General features: G+C 42.2%; 2 protein-coding genes across 4 annotated transcripts in view; both read left to right on the top strand.

Moving 5' to 3' along the window:
• Window positions 1-290: 290 nt before the first annotated feature.
• On the top strand, window positions 291-5,607 carry LOC104934976 (cell surface A33 antigen). Its single transcript, XM_019255749.2, has 7 exons — window positions 291-435; window positions 716-885; window positions 2,240-2,453; window positions 2,594-2,758; window positions 2,857-2,973; window positions 3,688-3,811; window positions 3,957-5,607. Exons 1-7 carry the CDS (start codon window positions 384-386, stop codon window positions 4,519-4,521), a joined length of 1,407 nt encoding a protein of 468 aa, XP_019111294.2. The 5' UTR covers window positions 291-383; the 3' UTR covers window positions 4,522-5,607.
• Window positions 5,608-7,151: 1,544 nt separating this feature from the next.
• LOC104934971 (immunoglobulin-like domain containing receptor 2) overlaps window positions 7,152-23,329 on the top strand; it is a 22,091-nt gene continuing 5,913 nt past the window's right edge. Inside the window, exons 1-9 of one of the 3 annotated variants that reach the window (XM_019255731.2) lie at window positions 7,152-7,488; window positions 11,653-11,982; window positions 13,051-13,170; window positions 16,725-16,781; window positions 18,443-18,589; window positions 18,674-18,835; window positions 19,005-19,118; window positions 20,359-20,560; window positions 21,674-22,349. In XM_019255731.2, coding sequence (XP_019111276.2) covers window positions 7,446-7,488; window positions 11,653-11,982; window positions 13,051-13,170; window positions 16,725-16,781; window positions 18,443-18,589; window positions 18,674-18,835; window positions 19,005-19,118; window positions 20,359-20,560; window positions 21,674-22,349 — 1,851 coding nt within the window. In that variant the 5' untranslated portion in view covers window positions 7,152-7,445. The remainder of the gene's footprint in view (window positions 7,489-11,652; window positions 11,983-13,050; window positions 13,171-16,724; window positions 16,782-18,442; window positions 18,590-18,673; window positions 18,836-19,004; window positions 19,119-20,358; window positions 20,561-21,673; window positions 22,350-23,329) is intronic. The other 2 variants (XM_019255732.2, XM_010750753.3) reach the window with 2 other exon arrangements.

Raw genomic sequence — 23,329 nt, 5'->3', positions numbered from 1 at the left:
ATTAGTGTTGTACTGTCATTTAAAATGCTACTTTATTCCCTAAAAATGCCATATAAATAAGGTTTCACCATAATGACAATATATTTTATTATTTAAGCCTTCTTTTGTTGTATAGCACTCCAGATTACACTAATCTGTAATTACATTTTGTTAGATAAAAAGTAGATCTAAAACTGAAAACTAACACCTGATTTTAAAGGAAAACAGATCAACGATTGGCCCTCTGGTGACATGTGACCTGTAGCTGTTATGACTTATTAACAGGAAGAGTCTTCATACCTGGGAGTTCACCCTGAAGGTTAGGCGGACTCTCGCGCTCTTGGACAGAAAGCATCAATTTTATTTTTTTTATTGGCTGGACTTTTTTTAATCCTCCTTCAACAATGACGACAAAGAGTCAGCTTGGATGGAGAAAGTTATTTCTGATCCTCACAGGTAGGCTTTATGCTTGTATTCTTTCTCATTTATATAAACTGCCACCACACCTTTAGGTTAATCATTAACCCAACTTCTTACTACTCACCCCCGGAAGAAGGACTGGTTTTACTCAGTTTGCTTTGAAAGAAACTTACTGTATATTATTTTTACTTAGTTGAAGTTGGTCATATTAAATTGATTGATGTTTTTCTCACATTATACAAGCAGATATCAATAACACACCAAATAAATGACCACGACCGGTAAGTCTGTTATGATGTATTTCTTTTTATTTCAGTACTTCCGTGCTGCCGAAATGTGGAGGTTTCTATCCCAGTGGCACAATATGAAGTTGCAAGAGGAGCTGAGATTACAATGACCTGTAACTTTGTCCCAGCCAGACCTGTCAGCGGCATGTTCTTCCTCAGTTGGGAAGCTTTCCCTCTAAATGAGGGTGAGGGTACAATGGTGAGAACTAAAGATGCATGCACACAACATAACACCATACAGCACACCGAGGTTAACTTACAGAGGGGGAAACTCAGGTTCAGCTTTAAGAGTACAGAAAATAAAACTGGGGGCTTGAAAGTGTGAAAGACGTGGGTGTTAACCAGGCAGGGAGGGTCTAACAGCATTTGAGCTGCATTATGGGAAGTGTAGGATCCAGCATTTCTCAACTCTCACAAGTCTGAGTTTGAATTTTGCACAGTTAAAAATACATAGAAATGACAAAGATAACAAATTATATAAAGTGCAGGGAGAGACAGTCAGTCTACTGAAGAATAATCAGCAACAATTTCTATCTTTGTTCGAGCAGAGCAACTTTCCCTGCTTTCACTTACAAATGTGATAACAAACTGAATATTTTTAGTTTTCAGCCTGTTTGTTGGACAACACAACCAATTTTCTTTACTTAAACCATTTTATTAATCAAGAAAATGATCTTGAATCGTGAAAATAATCGTCATTTGTAGCCCTATATCTTTAATCTAAGAAGTATTAGACTCATTCTTCAATTTAAATTGTTACAATCATTGTTACTTGTTTCCATTCATTGTGTGCAGCAGTGAGTTCTGTGCAAGAGGCAATCTTTATTTATTCATCACCGGCTGAACAAAGGTCATTACCACTGTACAGTAGGGAGGAGCTTGTATGCTCTAAAGTGAAACTAATCAACAATCAAATATAAAGCACAGGACACCTACGTATAGAAACTGTTACTCACTACAGCCAATCATTGCCGATTTTAAGGTGTGTCAGTCCGGAAATAAATGTAGTTGATATAGTTATACATTCAATCACTACACAATAATACTTTACTAGTACCACTGTGGTCTAAACATCTAATCTTCAACTCGTCAGCCTTTGTATCTTCATCCTTCTAGATTTATCACGTGCAGACGTAAATTTTTGATCAAATTTAGGAGTACCAAATTATGGAAACTTTGCTCCACCTGCACACACACTTATATACACCTCATACTCATATTTTCTGCTTTCATGATAAGTGGTACAATATCATTGCATTGTTCTTTGGTGTAGCAGGAATACAGGTGAAGTGGGACGGGTTGGATGGTGACGGAGGCTGCCACCATAATCAGCCAATAGCAAAAATCAAATGCAAATAGCCAAGTTTCAACCAGTAGAGGGAGGCAGCTCTGCATATTTATCTTAAAAACCTTCACTAAGCTGTCAAGATTTGGCCCTGAATCAATCAACAACACTACTAAATACCCACAAAGACTGTTTTTGATCTCACAAAAGTGATTTGAGGACTGTGGGATGGCATCTTTGCATAATATGTTTCCGTTTATTTCTCCAGCAAAGCGTGGGAACCTTCTATATTAATGGTCAGATCGACATTGCACCTGTTTACGAAGGCAGAGCCTTTCTGGAGGTTGACATGGACAGACAATTGAGCACACTGCGCTTAACAAAGGTGACCATGCAGGACAGCCGCCGTTACGAGTGCAGTGTCAAGATTCAAGGTGATGATGAGGGAACGCCCTCTGCCTCCACTTCCCTGCTGGTTCTAGGTGAGAATTCATCACTGACAAGTCTATTTATGTCTACTGTGAATAATTGTATTTGCATACGCCGTCCATTCTTTATGCCGTCAATGATTTTCACAGACTTTCACGACTTTTCAAGAGTGAGATTCTTTGTTTTCTTCCAGTGCCTCCCTCTAAACCAATCTGCGAGATTCAGGGAAGCGCAGAGTACTGGCAAGACATCACCCTCACCTGCAGGTCTGAGGAGGGATCCCCTCAACCTGCATATCAATGGACGACTTTCAGCGTTGAAAACAGGCCCAGAGATTTTCCACCGAAGGCAAACCAAAGTATGCATTTCAACCATGTGTGACTTTGTTGCCCGTCGTGTGCAAAACATCCCAACGTATCAGCATTGTTTTGTCTGTTTTCTGTCATTACGTTGCAGAGGATGGAGTTCTGTCTCTCTTCAACATCTCAAGAGAAACATCTGGGTTCTTCATTTGCACATCAGAAAATCGAATCGGGTCTGCCAACTGCAACCTTACCTTAGCTGTGGTGCCTAGTAAGTGTTTCAACATGATTTGCATGCTTACCTATTAACATGATTGTTACCCCCTTGGATTTTTTTTGTTTTTTTGGTTTGATATTACTACCTACAGTAGTAACGCTAACTTTACTTAATGCTACCTTTAAAGCCAAGAAGCATACGATGAGCTAACCACATAATTCTGGGGGTTACAAGTCAGGTTAAAAAGCTTCTTTTAGGGCATCCACTGTAGTATTCACTCACTGCGTTCAAGCTACTTTTCAATGCTACTATAGCAGAGTTCAGTGTAACGAAATGTCCTGTTTCAGGGAAGGCTATAAACTCATCATAACCTGCAACGGTGCAACACTGCAGCACATTGCTTAGTCCTCATACGTACCATACCATACATACCTTTCCTTTTGTACTGGTAAAAGTGAAAATACAAACAATTAAATATAAATCTCATCGGGGTGTAATTTAGCTCAGTTGGTAGAGCAACTGCCCCATGTACGAAGGCTCAGCCCAGGGTTCAAATCTGACCTGTGGCTCTGTGGACATTTCCTGTCACTCTTCTCAAAAATAAAAACGTAAAAAGGCAAAAAAATAGATCTTCATATAAAAAAATATATAAATATGTCATCTCAATCATGGGTAAACATCTTATGATTGTTTGTCCAAAGTGTAAACCAAAAGTGGGTTTTAGCCCTTGATTAAGTAATGTGAACACCCCTTATTTTTCCTCCCCAGGGAGCATGAACATTGGGTCCACTGCAGGTATAATTGGAGGAGTCATCGCAGGTGTTGTGGTTCTGGGGATTGTCATTTTCTGTTGCTGCCGGAAAAAGGGCAAAAACAACGAGAATGTTGAAAAGTATGTGTCCTGTACTGTATCTTCAGTCTACTGCCAACAATTATGTTATTATGTTGATTGCTAGTATCTAAGTGGTGTTTACACATGCTTTAAATAACTCATCCAATGACCAAGCCTCATAATTTTCTCTTTATGTTTTGGTTAGTTCCCCTGGAGAGTTTTATGACGATGATGGTCCTAAAGCTGGAGAGCCGTACCGGGATGAGCCAAACGAGATGAAGGACCTCAACCAAGACAAACCAATTGTTGCTCAAAAGGAGTACACCGTAGTAACAGCTAAACATTTTGAGGATGATCAACACAGTTATAATAGTGGTAAGGAAAGGCATGATGGCAAGGGCAGTGATATTGATTCTCAACGTTACCGCGATGGTACCATGAAGGATGATTACTATCGCGGAAGTCGCGATAAACTCGAAGATCAGCGTGATCGTTACGGTGGAAGTCGCGACAGGCTTGAGGATCAGCGCGATCGTTACGGTGGAAGTCGCGACAGGCTCGAGGATCAACGCAATCGTTACGGTGGTAGTCGCGACAGGCTCGAGGATCAGCGCGATCGTTACGGTGGAAGTCGCGATAGGCTCGAGGACCAACGCGATCGTTACGGTGGAAGTCGCGATCGTTATGGTGGCAGTCGCGAACACCTTGATGAGCACAGCGATCGCCATCGAAGCAGCCGTGATCACATCGAATACATCGATCAGTACTGAAACTGATACGAATAAGTTGTGTTACTGAATGTTATTTTAATGCCAACAGCAACATTTATTTGCGCATCCTCGCAAATTTTTTATATCGAACCTGGCATTCAAATTATAGTCTCATTAGTCTGGGGAACTGAGGAAATAAAGGCCATTATTTGAGAATGAAGAGTAGGCAGCTTGTTACTAAACTGTTTCAGGTCTGATTGCCAAGGTACTGTAGCTTGGACTTCTATTGCCTGCTCAAGCAAATCCACGAATCTACTTTTTATTAGGTTTTACAATTCAGAGCACAACTTTAGATCCCATTGATAACGCTGTATGTTCCAGATTTTTGATATGACTTTTTAAAATATCCACTAATAAGAAACCCAAGATGGTTTTTAATGCCCAGAAGTCCCCGTATTGGGTGCCATCGTAGTTTCATCATATCAACTTTGACGTATCACAAAGAGTCTCTCTACAGTTGAGTAGGAAAGCATTAAACAAATTACTCAATATTCAACTTTCATTGAAGGAAGTTGAGGTGCTGTCAACATATATATATATGTTGCAGGCTACGTTAAATATATCATTTAACGTTGCCTGCAGGGTAAAATCAATAATACACTGAAAATTCAATTTCTTCTAATGTTAAGTACAGAAAATGTGTTTGTAAATCCTTTTCAGCATTGCTATTGATATCAATGTTGATACTGTTTGTTTGTTTGTTTGTTTCATGAACACATTGTTTCAGGCAGGAACAGGTTTTTTTTGTCACTCCACCATGTAAAATGTGTACATTATTTTTGATGGTAAGTCTTTTTAACCTTGATTAAAGATTAGATACATGATAGATTAAAACTAATGAAGATTGTTCTGTTGTGCGTCAGCTGAACCTGAGCTATAAATCAACATCTATTTTAAAACCTATGTTTAATGTGTGTGGGAGGGAAAGTATTTGTTTTGTTGAAACTGAATCATTTGTAACATCTTTGCAACTTTTTTTTGTTCATGTTTTTGTGTGATAAATGATAAATGTGAGAATTCTTTTTTATGAAGCTAAATCAAATCAAGTTCAATAAAGACTGTTGGTCAACTGTTTGTGATTCCACACATCAGCTTAAGAAGATCATTGCTTGGTTTATCTGAGCCAGTTATTTCTGACAATTTAAAAACATTTGAACAGTTGAAAAACGGTTATGGTCGAGGCGTGGACTCCACTGGACCTCTAAAGGTGTGCTGTGGTATGTGGCACCAAGATGTTAGCAGCAAAACCTTCAGGTCCTGTATGTTGTGAGGTGGGGCCTCCATGGATCGGACTTGTTTGTGCAGCACATCCCACAGATGCTCGATTGTATTGAGATCTGGGGAATTTGGAGGCCAAGTCAACAACTTGAACTCGTTGGGTTCCACAAAACTTTCCATTTTTGCTTTATGGCAGCGTTCATTATCCTGAAAGAGGCAACTGCCATCCTGGAATACCATTTCCATGAAAGTTTATAAATGGTCAACAATACAACGGTACCACTAAGGTAGGTGATACATGTCAAAATAACATCCACATGAATGGCAGGACTCAAGGTTTCCCAGCAGAACATTGCTCACTGCCTCCACCGGTTTGCCTTTTCCCCATGGTTTACCTTAGTGTTCCCCAGGTAAAATGTGATTCATCAGACCAGGTCACCTTCTTCCATGATGCTCACATGCCCATTGTTGGCACTTTCAGCAGTGGACAAGGGTCAGCATGTACACCCTGACTGATCTGCAGCTACCTAACCTAGCAATACATTATTTGTTCTGACACCTTTCTATCAGAACCAGCATTAACTTTTTAAGCAATTTAAGCTACAGTAGCTCGTCCGTTGGATTGGACCAGATAGGTTGCAGATCCTTGACATCTTATAAGTTGCAAGGTGGACCCTCCATGGATCGGACTTGTTTGTCCAGCACATGCCACAGATGCTTGATTGGATTGAGACCTGGGAAATTTGAAGGTCAAATCAGCACCGTGAACTGGTGCATCAATGAGACTTGGGGCCACCAGATTCACCCTTCCTTGGACCACTTTTAAACTGACCCTTGCAGACCAGGAACACAAGAGCTGAAATTTCGGAGATGCTCTGTCGTCTAGCTATTTTGACATGAAATAATAGTTTCCAACGATATTAATCAAGGTTCAGTTCCATTTATTGCAACAGAGCCTTTCCAGCAGCACCCTAATTCTGTTTGACCTGAATGGAATGGGACCTTAATTAGAATAATTGGTTTACCCACTATTTCAAGTCAAAATAGCTGCTGTGAAAAAGGTCAATTTGGCACTTGTCAAAGGTTGCTCAAATCCTGACAGTTGCCCATTTTTCCTGCTTTCCAACATCAACTTTGAGGAAATGTTGATTTGCTGCTTCATATATCCGATGCCATGGTAACAAGACTTTTACAACAATTAATGTTATTCACTTCACCTGTGGATGGTCTTGAATGTTTTGGATTCATGTTTGCTTTATAGCATACATGCAAAAGCAGTTTGTGTGTCATCACTATACAGACAAAGTTTCTCTGCACCCTCAACTCTGACTGACTTCCAGTCTCCCTCCATCTGACCTGGTTTCATCATGGAGCTCCCCCCCTGCTCCTCCTCCTCCTTCTTCTACCACCTTCATACCGACTGGACCTCTCTATCTGACGGGCACAACATGCACCTACACCCCGCTGCAGAAGATTAAAAATTGCATTGCACAGACTAAATAAACAGCTGTATTAACAGTGTGTTTAGATGACAGAGTATGGGAGGTGTTTGAGTGTGTTGTTTGTGTGTGGACTCACCTCCCTGTGTGAAGTGGTACAGTCCCGTTAGTCTCGGTCTGAGTCCTGTGAGCTCCAGGCAGCGCATAGCGGACACCGAGAGGCACCAACATGCGGATAAACTGCTCTTTACTATAAAAACGGACTGTATGATGAACTTTTACCGCCTGGCTATTTTACTGGGAGCTTCAGGTAAGTCTTATTCTCTTCACTACAATACCTTTGCTTTAATATAAACGTGTCATTTTAACAAGCACAGCGCAACAGGTTGATCTTAAATAAACGCACTGCTTCATCCCAGACTCTGTTTTCAGATGTGTCCGTGCGCAAAGAGCCTCTTCTTTATTTACACTTTATTTATAAGAGAAATGGATGAGCCATTATAGTGTTGGTTTACACGTCTATAACGAGTTAACAACACTGCGGGTGAGTGTATGGGACAACCATAATAATCCGCCTGGGATTTGTAGTGTGGATTGTAGTAGTAGTAGTAATACTGCCAGTAGTTTACTTTTTGAGATATTACCTTATACCTTTGCTGTAACATCTGCATTCTACATCACTGTAGGTTACTATATAAATTGTGGCTTACTATATAAACTGTACATAAACTGTAGTTTGCTTTATAAACTATGAACTATAGTTTATTATATAAAGTGTAGTTTATAAACTGTATATAAACTGTAGTTTACTCTTTAAACTATGAACTATAGTTTATTATATAAATTGTAGTTTATAAACTGTATATAAACTGTAGTTTACTCTATAAACTATGAACTGTAGTTAACTATATAAACTGTAGCTTACCCTATACACTAGTTTACTTTCTAAACTGTAGTTTCTAAACTGTATATAAACTTTAGTTTACTATATAAATTGTACATAAACTATAGTTTTTGTATCAAAACTGTATATAAACTGTAGTTTACTATATGAATTGTATATAAACTGTAGTTTGTGTATAGATACTGTAGTTTACCCTATAAATAGTAGTTTATTATAGACCTGTACATAAACTGTAGTTTACTATATAAACTGTAGTTTACTCTATAAAGTATAAACTGTAGTTTACTATATAAATTGTAGTGTACTATATAAACTGCAGTAAAACAGTAGCAGTACATGTAGTACTGTGTAGTACACACAGTCTTATCGTACATTAAAAGTACCAGAGGTACAGTGTGTAATGTTAGAGCTGTACTATGAAGATACATTATAACATCGGCAATGATTCATCGATGAGTCAGCTGAGAATTTTGAGAATTGTTTCATAATTTTTAGTCATTTTCCAGGCAAACACTCCCTGAACTGTTAGGGTTAGGGTTAGGTGTGATGTGATGTGAGGATGTGATCATCAGCTCATTTGTTCTCAAGACAGCTGAAAAATATACCTGTGATAAAACGTCCCTGAGCTCCCCTGACCGAAATGCTCCCGTCATTTATCAGAAACTTTCTGAGTGTTGCTGTAGAATTGCATTGAAATCCTTTATCTAGACTATATTGAGCGTTATCAGTGTTTTTCTGTTGGGCTAATGAGTCAATGTGAAGGAATGCACGACGCAGTAAAAGCAGGAAATGTGACAACTTCGGAGAGGAAAAGACCGGCTGTGTTCAGGAAACATGCAGCCAGCAGAGCTCTGACCTGGAACACAGTTATGACCACGCACTGTTTAAAAAAAGGTCTGGTCTTAAGATGAGGCCTTCAGTCTGCGTGCAGGTGGAGGAGGAGACGAGCTGCTGCCTCTGTGACCTGATCATTAACCTACAGTGAGTCACACCTGAGGTGAACTCCACATAAACAACACTTATCCGTCACTTTCAGCCCTGCCGGTGACACATCCAGCAGTTTCTGTTTGTTCATGCAAACATCCTCTCACCTCCGACTGATTCGGGCCTTCACAGAGTTAACGGTTTGGTTTAAATCTCTTGCAGTTAATTGGTCGGTTCACAACCCAGCTGGATAAAGCCAGCTTCTCCTATTGGTTGGGAGTCTGTGACCTCCTCCTCCTCTTACTCCCCCCTCTCTTAGCTCCTGAAGTGGGACACAGGAGGGGGGTTCAGCATAGCCTTAACAATGGACTGGTCCATAAAAAAAGAAACAAAGAGGAAGACCGTGAGAGGAATTTAAGAGTTTGCTCAGCTCTCTTATCCTGCAAAAAGTTCTAGTCGCTGTCGTTAAGAAATGTGCAGAACAAGTGCAGCGTGAAGTAGAAACGTGATGATGCTCATCATCAGTATCAGTAACACACTTTAAACTTTAGTTTAATTGATTAGTCGATCAGTCGATTAGTCAGTTTTTATAAGGCAGCTTTTTAAAGGTCCAATGTGTCAGATTTTGGAGCTCTAGTATGTTTTCATTCATGTATAATCACTAAAGTTATGTTGTTGTTATCTTAGAACGAGACTTTTATATCTACAGATGCCGCGTGTCCTCATCCAAGGAGTCTGCCATGTTCAATGGCCATGTTTAGTAGCCCTGAACAGACAAATACTTGCTCTGGAAAGGGTGATTTTCATGCATTTTGCAGCCACCGTAGTTTATAAGACAAAGGTGACATGAGGAGGTTGCAGTCTGCCACTAAATCCTACATGCTGCTTCTTTAAATGAGAGTTTGCTGCTTGTCTTTGTTTTACATTGACGCAAAGTCAAAACCTTTGAGATTTGAACTGTTAGTCAACACAAAACACAACGCCTGAATATATCGCAATGTTTCATTGACTCATAATAATAATTGATATTAAAACCTTTGCTCTGGCTCAGATTCTGATCGATGAAAAAACCTTCAGCTCTCCTTTGGTCCAGCCTGCAATGGACACAAACTTAACACACTCCAACATTAAAGACATTTAATGAGGTTACCAGCTCCTGTTTTCCAGTATAAACCATATGCACTGTTACTAAACATTTAATTGATCAGCTGACGTGGATTAAAAACTGGTGCCTGGTGGAAACAAACAGACTCAAGCGTCCATTTTAGATGAATGCTGTAAGCGTCCCTCTCCTCGGGCCGGTGCACTTGCTTTTGTTTTGATTTCCTGTCTTCTGGAAAATGTTTAGAGTCACTTCCTGCCCCACCTAACTCCTAAACATGACGAGCAGAAAGCAACCACGAGCGTCTGACTCTCCATCTCCTCCCTCTGTGTGATGACAACCCCCTGCCTCTCTCCAGCACACCCGTCCCCCACGCACACAGGAATGTAACCTCCCTGACCTCAGTGCCGAGCAGCAGAGGACCGACCCCCCCTCCACGCAGATTATCTCTGTTCATGTCTTTACTCTTATTTTGATATGACGCTAAACTTCTCCCAGGTGTCGTCACAGAAGCTGTACTGTGGTCAGCGTGTCATCTGCATCCTTTTCCTGTCTTTAACTTGTCATTGTCTACACTCAGCTGCAGCTGCACTGATCTGGACTCATTTAGAGTTTGTCTGCCCCATTTAAAAGAATGTGGGCCAACTAAATATGACTCGAGCTGTAACAATGAGTTAAAAATTAACCAAACAAAGAATCTGTTTAACTTGTCATGCATGAATTCCAGCTTTTGAAATGTGAAGATTGTTTTATCTTATTTGATCGGCAGCTGAATATTTTTAGGTTTGTTGGACAAAATGACATTTATTTGAATTATATTGAACATTTTTATTCACTTCCTGACAAGTTAGCAAGATAGGGTTTCCAGCTTCGGAAATGTGAAGATTGTTTTATCTGAATATTTTTAGGTTTGTTGGACAAAACGACATTTATTTGAATTATATTGAACATTTTTATTCACTTCCTGATTGGTGCTGTTACTGATGGCTTGTTTGAGCAACCAGGCTTCATTCAGCCCGCCTCAGGTCCATCGATGATCCACATCTTTAGCCAAGAGGTGGAAGAGGCAGGGCTACCAAGGTGGTGGCAGCCAGAGCGTCCACACTGAGCTGCACAACAGGTCTTTGGAAACCTGTGGGCGACGTCACGGACACGACGTCCACTCTTTATACTATCTATGATAAGAAACTACTCTCGATGCACAGTTTTAAAGCAACACAAGTGACATTCCTCAAATTGATCTTCAAATATGTGTAGCTAACAAAGTGGACTTGTCTTTATTTTATTTATTTAAGTCATTTTTCAAACATTTTCTGGGCCCAGCTTCTCAAATGTGAGGACTTGCTACTTTTCTTTGTTTTATATTGTTGTAAACTCAATTTCTTTGAGTTTGTCACTGTTGGTCGCAATTTGAAGATGTCACCTTGGGCTGTTTCTCAGTCCTGACACTGACGTGTTTGAGTAACATTTGAATGACTCAGTGAAGTTTGTGTCCATTGTAACTTATTCCCATGTTCTTTCTTTCTTTGTTTTGTGTGTGTCAGTGTGTGTGTGCGATGGAGTACATGTCACAGTGCCAGAGAAGCAGCAGCATGCGATGCTCTTCCAGGCCGTCGACCTCAAATGTCACTTCCAAACGGCCTCCACTCAGACCCCGGTGGTGCAGTGGTGGTACAAGTCCTACTGTCGGGATCGCACGCGAGAGGCCTTCACCATGTCCGAGTCTCTCGGCGCCCAGGTCTCCGATCTGGGATCCACGTCCCACCTGGAGTGCTCCGACAAGATCCGCACTGTTCGGATTGTGGCCTCGGCGCAGGGACGCTCACTGACGCTGGCGGAGCACTACAAAGGCAGAGACATCACCATCGTCGACCGTAAAGTCATGATTTTTTTATCCTCTCTGTGAGAAAGTTTGTTTGACCGGTGCAGTCAGCAATCAGAGCTGACGGTGCTCCGTGTTTCCTGTTCTCTAAATAAACCTCCTTTGTCTTTGTCTCACAATAGAGTAGAGCACTACACACACACACACACACACACACACACACAACCCCCTGCTCTCACTGCTATTCATGGATGACTCCTTGTTAAACCTCAAGCCTTATCAAGACAAAACACCCGTCTTCTATCCAAATGTGTCACGTCCAACAAAGCCCTGCTGTCATCCTTAAATACAATAAAAAATAAAGGTTCACTGACATGATGAAGGATAAATTTAAATAATCGAATAGTATTTGAATTATTTTTCACATGCAGATGTCTGCATACGAGTGCAGGGACTGAGATTTTGGTACAAGAAGTGCTCTGATCTCCGTTTGTAGAATTGACGCTCGACTGCAAGAAAGCAAAAGACAAGGAATGCATTGTTAATGGCTGAAAATCAACTATTGTCTCACAAGGATTTAGCTTTTATTAGCCGTTGAAAGTTGTCTGCATGCATGTGCAGAACAAAAAGCAGAAAAAGTCTTGGCCCGGATATCTGTTATCCGTTTTCTAGGCTACACCGGATGCCCAGAAACATTGGCCGTTGCCCCCAGAGGCTAAATCGACACACAACAAATTTAATTTAATCCTGGATGCAGATGATAAAAATACAAAAGTTAAAAGCTTAAATAAACAGTATTTGCTGTAAAGTGTCAAGTTATAGGTGTATTTTATTAGGCATCCAAAGAGGATAGTAGGATGTGTCACGAAGCAAATGTCTGGTCAGATTTGTAATTTTGCTTCATTTTATCAACTGTTTATTGATTTAAATCATAATTTAGCTCATTTTTGCTTGTATCAGTGCTAGTATTCATACAGAAACACACAGGTGTCAGTGTACGTTGTATCTAAACACTGAGAATTTGTTGGAATCAAGTCATTTACAGTCAGTTGCTTTGTCAACATGATCTCATTTGACCTCTTCCAGCATGTTGTAACTTTGTTTCCTGTCTCCGTTGCAGAGGCCAGCCTGCGTATCGGGAAGCTGGAGTGGGGCGACAGCGGCGTGTACTTCTGCAAAGTCATCATCTCTGATGACCTGGAGGGGAAGAACGAGGGCCAGGTGGAGTTACTGGTGCTCGGTATGCCTACATTAAATCTTTAATCATGATGTGAGAGCTCAAAACAAACATGGAGCCTGATGGCGATCTGCTGGCTTGTTTGTTTGGTTCCATATGAAGTTCAGTGACGTTACTTTCTATATGTAGGTGGCGTCTATGTTGCTCTGCTCTCGGGACGAATGGTCAAAGTCAGAAACTGTCTGTGCATCTGATTAATGATTACACATGCCTCCTCTAAGTTAAAGTTCAGGGATTCACGGTTTTTCTCTCAATGAAACTTGCCTGTTTCTCTCTTTCTCTTTCACATTGTGGAGACCATTGTTGTCCTTAAGCTGTTACCATGACAACGTGCTTTTTTCAGAGCTCGTTAAGAGCTGCTGCTGGTGTGGACATGAAGAGACGGACGTAGACAAAGCGAAGTGAAGGACAAGGCTAAACTCTCACAGCAATGCGATCTAAAAGTTACAAGTTACAGTTACAAACGTTTTTCTTCGATCAGGTCTGACTAACCCGACGACGTGCTCGTAGCGTCAGCGTCTGCTCATTCATAACGAGCTCCTCGACTGAGCACTAATCTGATTATAGTCGGCTCACAGGAGAGGAGAGGGGAGGGATTAGACGTGTGAGAATAACAAGACCACTTTGAGTTTTTGGGAGTGTGTAAAACAACTTCATTGCCAGGTTGGTGTTTCATAAAGTTCTGACTTCTCTACGCTACATTTTGATTCACCAAAACTGAGAATTAGGTAACAAATAAGACTACCGTCACCTCTAAAGCTCTCTGATTAACACGTTACCCCTGCAGTCCCACCGGGGACAGATCTGGGAAACTCTTTGCCTAGACCAGGGGTCCACTACCCGTAGGGGGTCTGCAGAGGTACTGCAGGGGGTCCACCAATTTTTGTCATAATAATTTGTGAGATTTAAAAAATATATCAAGTCAAAGAGAGAGAGAGAGAGGGTTTTGATTAAAGGGAGATGTGACTGCATCTTCAACCAATACCGTGCCTGACTAGGCATCAAGATGATATTGAGTAAACTGTGAGCATTAATATCCAATAATAAGTTACTTTTGACAAAATAAATGATTCTCATGATGCAGTAACGTGAACTGATGCTATTGAAGAGCTGTTCTCTTAGTCTCTTGTCCATGGTTGAAGACTGTAGGCTGTATTATCTAGCTCAGATTTGGTCACTTTCCTTTAGTTTATCTGCTTCTACTATAAGAATCAGTCTGTCACATAGTTGTTGCCCTTTTGGCTGCTTTTTTCACGATCTGAAGTTTGCACAGGAGTGTTTTATTTTTTTAAAAATCTGCCGTGCTCGATCTCCTCTGTGCTAAGTGACTGATTGTATCATTATAATTAACTAAATGTATTTGGAGAGCCACTTCTGAAAGGTGCCATGTCTCCTCGGGTCATCATTGTCTAGAGAGGCCGTGATCACGACGTAGCCGTGCCCGCTGGGACTGAGCCTGGATAGTCTGAGCGCTGTCTGTTGGTTTTAAACTTCTTGTGTTCGCTGACTGCCGGCTGTGCATGGAAACAGCGTCAATCGTCCCACCTCCACCTCAGCTCTGTTCCTTTAAGCAAGTAGTCACGCGTCTTGTCTCATCATCTTCTTGATCTCTGGTTAAATTTTTCATTCTGACTAATTTCTCTCTCCCTTTCATCTTGCTAAATCTCCTTACGTACTCCTCCGTTGCTCATTCCTGCATCATTCACCGCCTCCTCCCTCTCCCTCTCCCTCTCGGGGCTGCATACCTCCTCGGCTCTCTCAGGTTACTCAGTGTTACTGAGCTTCATGGTATGTAGATGAGCGTGCCAGGCCAGGAGGGACCAAGGTGGGAAAAGGGTGTACAGTTATTTCGTCTCTCCACGGTAACAGTCGACTCAGCACACTTGACGGGCGTTTAGTCTGCAGACAGATCGGGTCTTTACTGTAATTATTACAGACACCTGGTGATAAACACCTGTAGTTATGTCTCTGTGTCAGATCACCTGTTGCACTCTCTTTATTTCTTTTATTTCTGTTTATCTACGAAGCACAAAAGAGCCACTGTTCTCCAACCGCACAATTTGTGTGACCTTTATTTGATGAGCTCCCATGGAAATCTGCTGTCCCAGAATCTTTACGTGCCCCAGTTTCCAAAACTCATTCGTTGTCCTCACACACACACACACACTGTCTCCCCTGTGTCCTCCTCCTGATATATATATACATGTGTGTGTGTGTGTCTGTAGGCATGATCACTATGTGCATTAATTCATTTTTTGTATTAGTGTTAACGCCACCAGAGAGGCTCATTTGTGGCGTGCACCTCGTTGCAGAAACATAGTACTGCTCGGCCTCCTGCTAAAATTAGATTAAAAGTAAAGTTCTGACCTCTGAACTCTGACTTACACGACTAATGTTCACGATCATAGGTTCATGTTTGTAAACACTTTGGCATCATATTTTAGTGGCACGAATTCTGGACATGAAAACCGAAGAGCGTGATTTATGTGCTAACGAAGTCAGAGTCTGCAGCAGGTTGCACGGCTGTGATTAACTTTGGCACAGCCGTGCTGATATTCAGTATAACAGCACAACCTTGCTTTTAGACAACAGTTCTAGAAGCAGACACTAAAAAGTGACAACAGGTTTGTTTATTTGTGAATTTATTTGGCTCCGCCTGCACACATGTTTCCACTTCAGCTGGACTGGGACTGCACAGCACAGATCTGAACCGCAGCCCAGTCAACTTTAATATTTTTGAGACTTAGCCACGTCTGATAGCACTTCAAAGCTGATGCTGTATAGCTTTTTGTTTTTGCTCTTCATCTAATTTGTCCCGTGTCTCGTATGAGCACACTTGGAGGTTTGCATTGAAGTATTCGGTCTTCTTTTCCTTCCCTTCGTCCTCTTCTGATGACCATTCATAGTTTAAATTAAACATTATTTGTGGAGGTGCCAGTTAGGTCACTAGGTCGTGTGTGCGGCCCATGTACAAAGGCTCAGTACTTGCCGCAGTGTTTACCGTGTTCATCATTTTAGTTCAGTGTGCAGTGCATTAGTTTTTTTGTTTTGTTTTTGCACCTGATATTGGTGCTAAATTACAAATTAAGGGATCACCAAAGACATTAGAGGCCGGTTCCTTGTTTGAACCTCGGCTGGGGCCTTTCTTGTGTGGAGTTTGCATGTTCTCCCTGTATCTGAGTGGGTTCCTCCGACAGTCCGAAGACGTGCACTTAACAGGTTAATTGGTGACTCTAAACCTGTTTGTCTCGATGTGCCCTGTGATGAATTGGATACTTGTCCAGGGTGTGCCCCACCTCTCGCCCTAAATCAGCTGTGCCACCCCTGTGACCCTGATGAGGATAAGCAGTTACAGATTGATGTCATTAGGATTCACCCTCTGACGACCACGAATGTCTTTAATATGCGATAATATCCACGAATTCGAAATTTAGTGCTGATTTTGATGCATGATCATTAATCATCCACTCTGCTACCAAATTTTTTTGCCTGACCTTTTGACTCTTGCTTCCTGCTTCCTCCGCTGGCCTTCACCTGTGCTCTCCCTCTCTCTGCAGGCAGCACAGGTCAACAGGACGATCTCCTACCTGAGTTTGATGTGGCGATTATGCCAGGTACGGCACCTCACCTGCACTCACTGCATGGCGTCTTCTAGCTTCCCTATCACGCCTCCTAATGTTTAACTTTCACTCTCTTTGACTAACAAATATTCACGAGCCTGTGAGCTTCCCACATTTGAGAGAGAGACAAAATGATGAAATAAAATATACAGTAAGGGATAAAATAAATCTTTATCCTTCGTCTGTGCTCATGATTTGAATTCCTCTGGGGATATGTGTTGACTTAACGAGCGGTTTCGAGTGGGTTTTACTTCTCGGCACACCCTGAGGAAGTGTGTTATTAGACTGCATGTTTTAGAGATGTGATGGTGGATAGCAGACAGTCAGAGATCCCCAGAGTTTGCCTGAGGTTTCCTTTTTTAGTGCTCGGTTGTCTCTGGTTACATCACTGAGGAGGTGACAGAAACGTCGGCCTGCTTTTAAAAGCAACATTCTGGTTTATTACAAGTTTAGTTTTTAATCATTGTCTGTCTGACATGTGGAAACACAGCAAGCTCGCTACAACAAAGTCCAAGAAGTACAAGTGGTCAGATGATCAGTTAAGACAGATTACAGCATCTAAAGCTTCTATAGCAAATACAGGCCAAAGCTGAGTCTTTAAATCAGTTTGTAAACTGTGATGGACGTTCAGTGTGAACATTTCACCTTTCCCCTTTATTTTCACGTCCAAATGAAGTTCACGTTAACCAAGATGTTTGTTTAAAATGTTTGTCTTTCTTTTGTCTTTCGTCTTTCTCGCTCGTCGCTGAATTAATTTGTCCGTACAATATTTTATAAGTATCCTGTGATGTGTTTAGGACTTTGGAGGCGGCTAATGTTCTTAATCCTTTAACAGGAGTCGGTATATCTTTATCTGTGCATGTGTGTCTGTTTGTTTTTATGTACATATTTAGAGTGAACAGGCGCTTGCAAAAAAAACATCTTTGTCAGTTTTTTTCATTTTTTTTTGTAAACTATAACAAAATATTCAGTTTATTTCACATAAACTATAAATAAACTTCAATTCAATAAATAAATTCTCTTATTTTTGGTATTTTTGTCATGTACACATAAACGCTGGGTAATATGGGTTGGTGCTGTCCAGTGTCAAAGATCTTTGATCACATTTGATCATGTACTAGTCATAATAGCTTGTACAACCTGAACCGAGACCAGACACGATGACATGTAGCCACTGTTTGTCAAATCTCTTTGGGTGATGGCTCCCAGCCTTATCAGTCAGTGTACTGCAGGATGTACAGACTGCTGTGTGTTCTCTCTGGGATGCTGTTTTACAGACGGACTCTTTGTTATTATTATTATTGTTATTATAGAAGATTTCTCTCTTCACTCTCTTATTTGATTTGTTAATATTAAAGTTGCTCTGATCCGGAGAGTGAACTGAAACTGAACTTTGGGTTTATTATGATAGTGACAGGACAAATTAGACGTTGTTAGCTGATTAATGGGAAACACTGACGATATCTGGTTGTGACTGTGCTCTTGAAATAAAATCCTGAGTCCTCGTTGTCCGAGGCCGAGTAAACCAAGGCCTTCAAAAAAGAAAACTGTAAAGTTCTTTATTTGTTGTAGTTGAGCTATAAATTATGTATCCTATTTCTTCTAACTTAATCACACCACGCTGAATAACGAGTGTTTGTGTGTCTTTATTGAAGAGTGGGCGTTTGTGGGCTCTGTGGTCCTGGGAAGCGTCTTGTTCCTGTTGTTGATGGGGATCTGCTGGTGCCAGTGTTGCCCTCACTCCTGCTGCTGCTACGTCCGCTGCTGCTGCTGTCCTGAAACATGCTGCTGTCCACGACACCGTGAGTAGTAACACAAAACATCGGTCACAAAGCGCACAGCATTTACTCTGTATGGAGGGTTCACTGTTTCGATGTTGTGCTCAGTATATGAGGCAGGGAGAAAAGCGAACGGTGTACCGCCCGCTCAGCCTCCTGCGTATCCATACTACATTCCTGGTGTACCTACTGTGGTTCCTCTTGCACCTTCATCCCTCATGGACCCAAAGATGGCCTCTATCCCCTCAGTGGAGAACAACCTGCATGGAGGTGAGCGTCAGCGACGGTTAAGATCTGTAACAGGCTGCACTAACCCTCATTTCATCCGTCATCGTCTCTAACCTACAGAAGAAATATCTGCATGTTTCTTATTTAAATCTGTGTCTTGGTGTTTGCATGGTTATGTCCCTGTGCTGTATGTGTGTGTCCACATCCACAGTGCGCAGTGGTTATCGACTCAAAGCCAGTCCAGACCAGGACTCAATGAAAATTCTGTACTACATAGAGAAGGAGCTGACTCAGTTTCCCTCTGTGAAGACGGCTGCACACGGACGTAAGCCTGCACAGGATAGGACAGTTTTTCTGTAGTCTGTGTGGCTGTTTGTGACAGTGTTCATGTCTTTATGTGTTCATGTGCATGGTTTGTGTAAATTAACAAGTGCTAGTCTTCAATCTAATCTTCATGCATTCAAAACATCTAACACAGACGAAGAAACAGCGACATTTTACCACTTCTTCTTCTTCTTCTTCTTCTTCACCAAACTGCAACCGTGCAACATTTGACTGCCAAAATCTAAATGTATTATTGTTATTATTATTATTATAATCTTTATTTAACCAGATTTTAAAAACCCATTGAGATCTAGACCTCTTTCACAAGGGTGACCTGGTCAAGAAAGGCAGCAGCGCACGTCAGATGAACAACAATAACAGACAAGCAGTAAAAATGAAACATAAAAATATTAAAATACTAAGATGTGAGAAAAATGTGTAATGTAAAACAGTTTGTACAGCTCCAGCCCCTTCTTTTGCCGCCAGAAGTGTCCAATTTTTCACACTCAATTTAGGATTGAACCATCCGGATGCGAACGCACTTATGTACTCGATAGCAAGTTTAAGTATGGATCAGTAATACTCTAAGAGATATACAGGTGTTTATTATCAGGATGGGTCGTTTGGAGAGTAAATAGTGCGTTTGATCTGGACTATTTTCAGCAGTGGATTAATACACATTTGGAGCTGTGGAGAGGACGGTGTATGTGGGATTGACTTAAAACAGTTTCCGTGTTTATTGCGACGAAGAAACAAACTAAAGAAACCCAAATAGTCGATCGATGCAGGTCTATGGCACAGAGGAATGGTTTTCATAGGATTTGTTCACAATAAGGAAAATAATAATTCTGACTGCGAAGCCTAAAACTTAAAGCGTGGCGTTGCAGTCAAAAAGTAGTTTGCTCCTTCCACCTTACCTGTCCTACCTTTATGGATTATAGTGCCACCTGCCGGCCAACTATTCATGCACACTTTTAAATTGCTCCCACATTAATATCTCCAGACGTCTCCTTTAAGTTGGCTGTAACGGTAATTTGAGGTGACACATGGTGATTTGCCGTGAGCTATAATCAGTGCTCATGATTATACGTTCACCTCAAAACCAAAGAGTAGGTGACACACAGTCTGTGCCGAGCTCTTATCCAAAACACCTCCACAACACTTCAGCCGACCACGTGCAAGAAAAACGTACCTGAGAAATGTTTCTTATGATGAAAATATAAAAATGTCTGTCCCAACAGCCAGCAGCCTATCAGAGCTGAGCTCTCTTCACGACGGCGGGAACACAGACTTCAGACACACCTATCAGACGGTCCAGATGAAGGCGCTCCCGCCCATCGCGGACCACGACGACCAATCGGTGCTGAGAGTGGCTCCGCCCACGCAGAGTCGAAGACCCAGACGGGACAGAGGCAACCTCTCCGACGACGAGCTCGACAGAAGGTATCATTAGTCTGGAAAGGTCCCATGAGGTGATATCATTAGATCGTTAATGTATTTTTCCTTTAGTGTGTTTATGTTGTCTTATTGGGGCGGCTGTGGTTGCTACTTCAACCACTAGGTGGCACTAAATCCTGCACACTGGACCTTTAACTTTTCTCTATCCAGCTGTAGACAACATTATAGTACAACATTATACAACATTATTATTGTACACATTATAGTGAAATCATTCATTAAATATATTAAATTAGTAACTAAACCCAGATCATGACTGCATAAAAATACCTTCATGTGAAGTTTGTATAAAAGAGTGAGGAGGGAGGGGATTGTATTAATAAAACCATGACCACCGCTTGGTAAAGATGGATTTTTGGAGCCTTAATAAATATGTAATGTGCTCCCACACCTCCTGGATCCATGTGTTAGTCACGTATTAAAAGATATTTCTTGGCCCTCCCACTCAGACCTTTAGAGCCACAGTCAGATCTCGAGGTATATCCTGCTGGAAAAACCTCTTCAACAGCGTCAAATATGACTTTAATTTGGGACATAACTAGAATATATGGGTGTGATTGGCAGCGTGTGCTCCATAAAGAGTGTGTCGAGCCGTTCTGGATACTATTTCTGGTGTAAAATCTAGTGATTATTTTCCATTTAAATTCCCTCACTGCACATCTTCTCGCAGGCATCCATGTGACATAACCGTGTTCATTTTCCCCTCCTGTCTCTGCTTAAGTTTTGTAGATTCAGGCGCAAAAATATATGGCATCAATTACTAATTTTTTTATCTTGATTTCCTGTTTGTTAGAAACTCTTCTATAGAGGCAGGTTTTATGTTTTCCCCACTCGTTATGCATTGTCAGAAAATTGCAGGTATCGAGATAAATCTGTCCAGAGCAGACCACAAATGTTTAAATTGAACTAAATAAATGATGTAGGTAGGCCAACCTGCACACCTCGCCCACCTGTTGCATCCTCCTTTCCCCGCCATCCAGGACCAAGCACCAGACCAGGGCTTTCCTCATACCTCTACCTTTGTCTTCAAAGTTACCTGAAGTAAAGTGTGTAAAGTGTCGCTGTGTGCTGACCAGTGGTGTGTTTTCCTTGCTGTAGGTGGAACACGCGCTCTGAGCGCCTGCAGAGGAAGACGTTAGACAGAAGGGGGCGCTCAGGATCCCTGGACGAGCTCGAGGATTTCGCACGATCTTACGACTCCCGGGGTCGTCGGCCTGAGCCTCCGGATCGGGTCTACGAGCGGGACTACAGCCCTCCGAGGCGTTTCTACAGAGACGAGGATGACGGATGGGACCGCCGTAGTCCATCACCTTTACCGCAGAAGAGAAGGGACACGTGGGACAGCGATCGCCCCTCTCGACCGCCCCGAAGAGACGGATACGACGACGCCTTCCTCAACAGCGTGCTGGAGAGCAAGGCGAGGGGACGGGGAGGGGACAGAGGTGCAGGCAGGCCGGACGAGGACAGTGACACTCCCTCCAAAGGCAGCTCCAGAGGAAAGGGCAGCGGTAGTTACTACAGCCGGTCGCCTAGCAACCGTCCAGAAGAGGATGACCCTTTGCCTCCTTACTCTGAGCTGGAGGCCGAGCGGTACCGCAGGGCTGACCTGACCGCGGACCGGTACCGCACTGTAGAGCCTCCCAGATCAGAGCGATACAGAACCACTGAACCAGCCGCGAACCGGCCTTTCTCTTACACCCGGCCCCAGCACGGGGCGTCACACACACTGCAGGGCAGCAGAGAGGACAGAGATAGGAGCCGAAACATGAACCTGGTGAGTTACTTGTAGCAGGAACGTGGACTTCCTTCCTCTTGAGCTCTTCAGGAAAGAGCCTCTGAATTCTGTAAATAGTTACAGGATGGAGTCTGTCTATATTTTCTGTTTTTTCTTATCGTCCACAAATCCCACGAAAAAATCCCCAAACTGAAGCCTGATTCATCTCTGCCACAGAGCTCCATTAAAAACATCTCTGTGTCACACTCACTGTTGACACAAGCGTGATTGTTCTCCACACCTCAGCGGTACAGGGAGATAAAGTTCAATAGACTTTATCTGTGGGTTCACGTATCATTAATAAATTAGACACTTGATTTATCCTCCTAACTCACAAATGCACATCAGTGCCAAGTGATGGAGAGAGTAGGAAGCACGGACAGACAGAGTGGGTAAAAAACTAAATTAAAAATTAAACTTTAATTGATCTGCATCTTTCGTCTCAGGAAGACTCGGGGCCTCGCAGTGATGGTGTTGATGTACTGGCACGCTGATGATCTGCTTTAGTTAAAAGTCAGTATATGGCTGACTCTATGGCTGAAGAGTCGCTTTGAAGCTCAAACTCTGGCTCTGGCTGCTGCTATCTTGGCCTACCTGTCAATCAAAGTGTCCACAGTCAGAAAACATACTAATGAATTATTATATCCAATTCCTGCCAATAGATCCTCCTAAATCTGACACACCGGACCGTTAATTAAAAGATCTTGCAGTGACCAGGGCAGCTCAAGGCCAACTCACACCGGACGCGGAACGGAAGCGGAACGGAAGCGGAACGGTACCGCCGCGGTCACCGTAGCAAATAGAATCCAGTCTAGTCAATGAGAGCACTCACACCGGGCGCGGTTCAGACGCGGATCAGAAGCGTCCCAGAAGCGGCTCTCCGCGCCACGGCGCGAGCTTTCCGCAAGATTTCTATTTCTTCCGCGAGCCGCGGCTGAACCTCGTAAATTTCAACAGAGCACTGCGCACCAGACAGGAAA

The sequence above is a fragment of the Larimichthys crocea genome, chromosome XVIII, assembly GCF_000972845.2.
Source record: "Larimichthys crocea isolate SSNF chromosome XVIII, L_crocea_2.0, whole genome shotgun sequence".
NCBI lineage: Eukaryota > Metazoa > Chordata > Actinopteri > Sciaenidae > Larimichthys > Larimichthys crocea.
The sequence above is the reverse complement of the archived record's forward strand: the minus strand, read 5'-3'. Positions and strand labels throughout refer to the sequence as shown.

Coding starts and splice junctions, on each gene's coding strand:
- LOC104934976 (XM_019255749.2), top strand. CDS start 384: ATGACGACAAAGAGTCAGCTTGGATGGAGAAAGTTATTTCTGATCCTC. Junction 436..715: donor GTTATTTCTGATCCTCACAG/GTAGGCTTTATG, acceptor TTTTTATTTCAG/TACTTCCGTGCTGCCGAAAT. Junction 886..2,239: donor ATGAGGGTGAGGGTACAATG/GTGAGAACTAAA, acceptor TTATTTCTCCAG/CAAAGCGTGGGAACCTTCTA.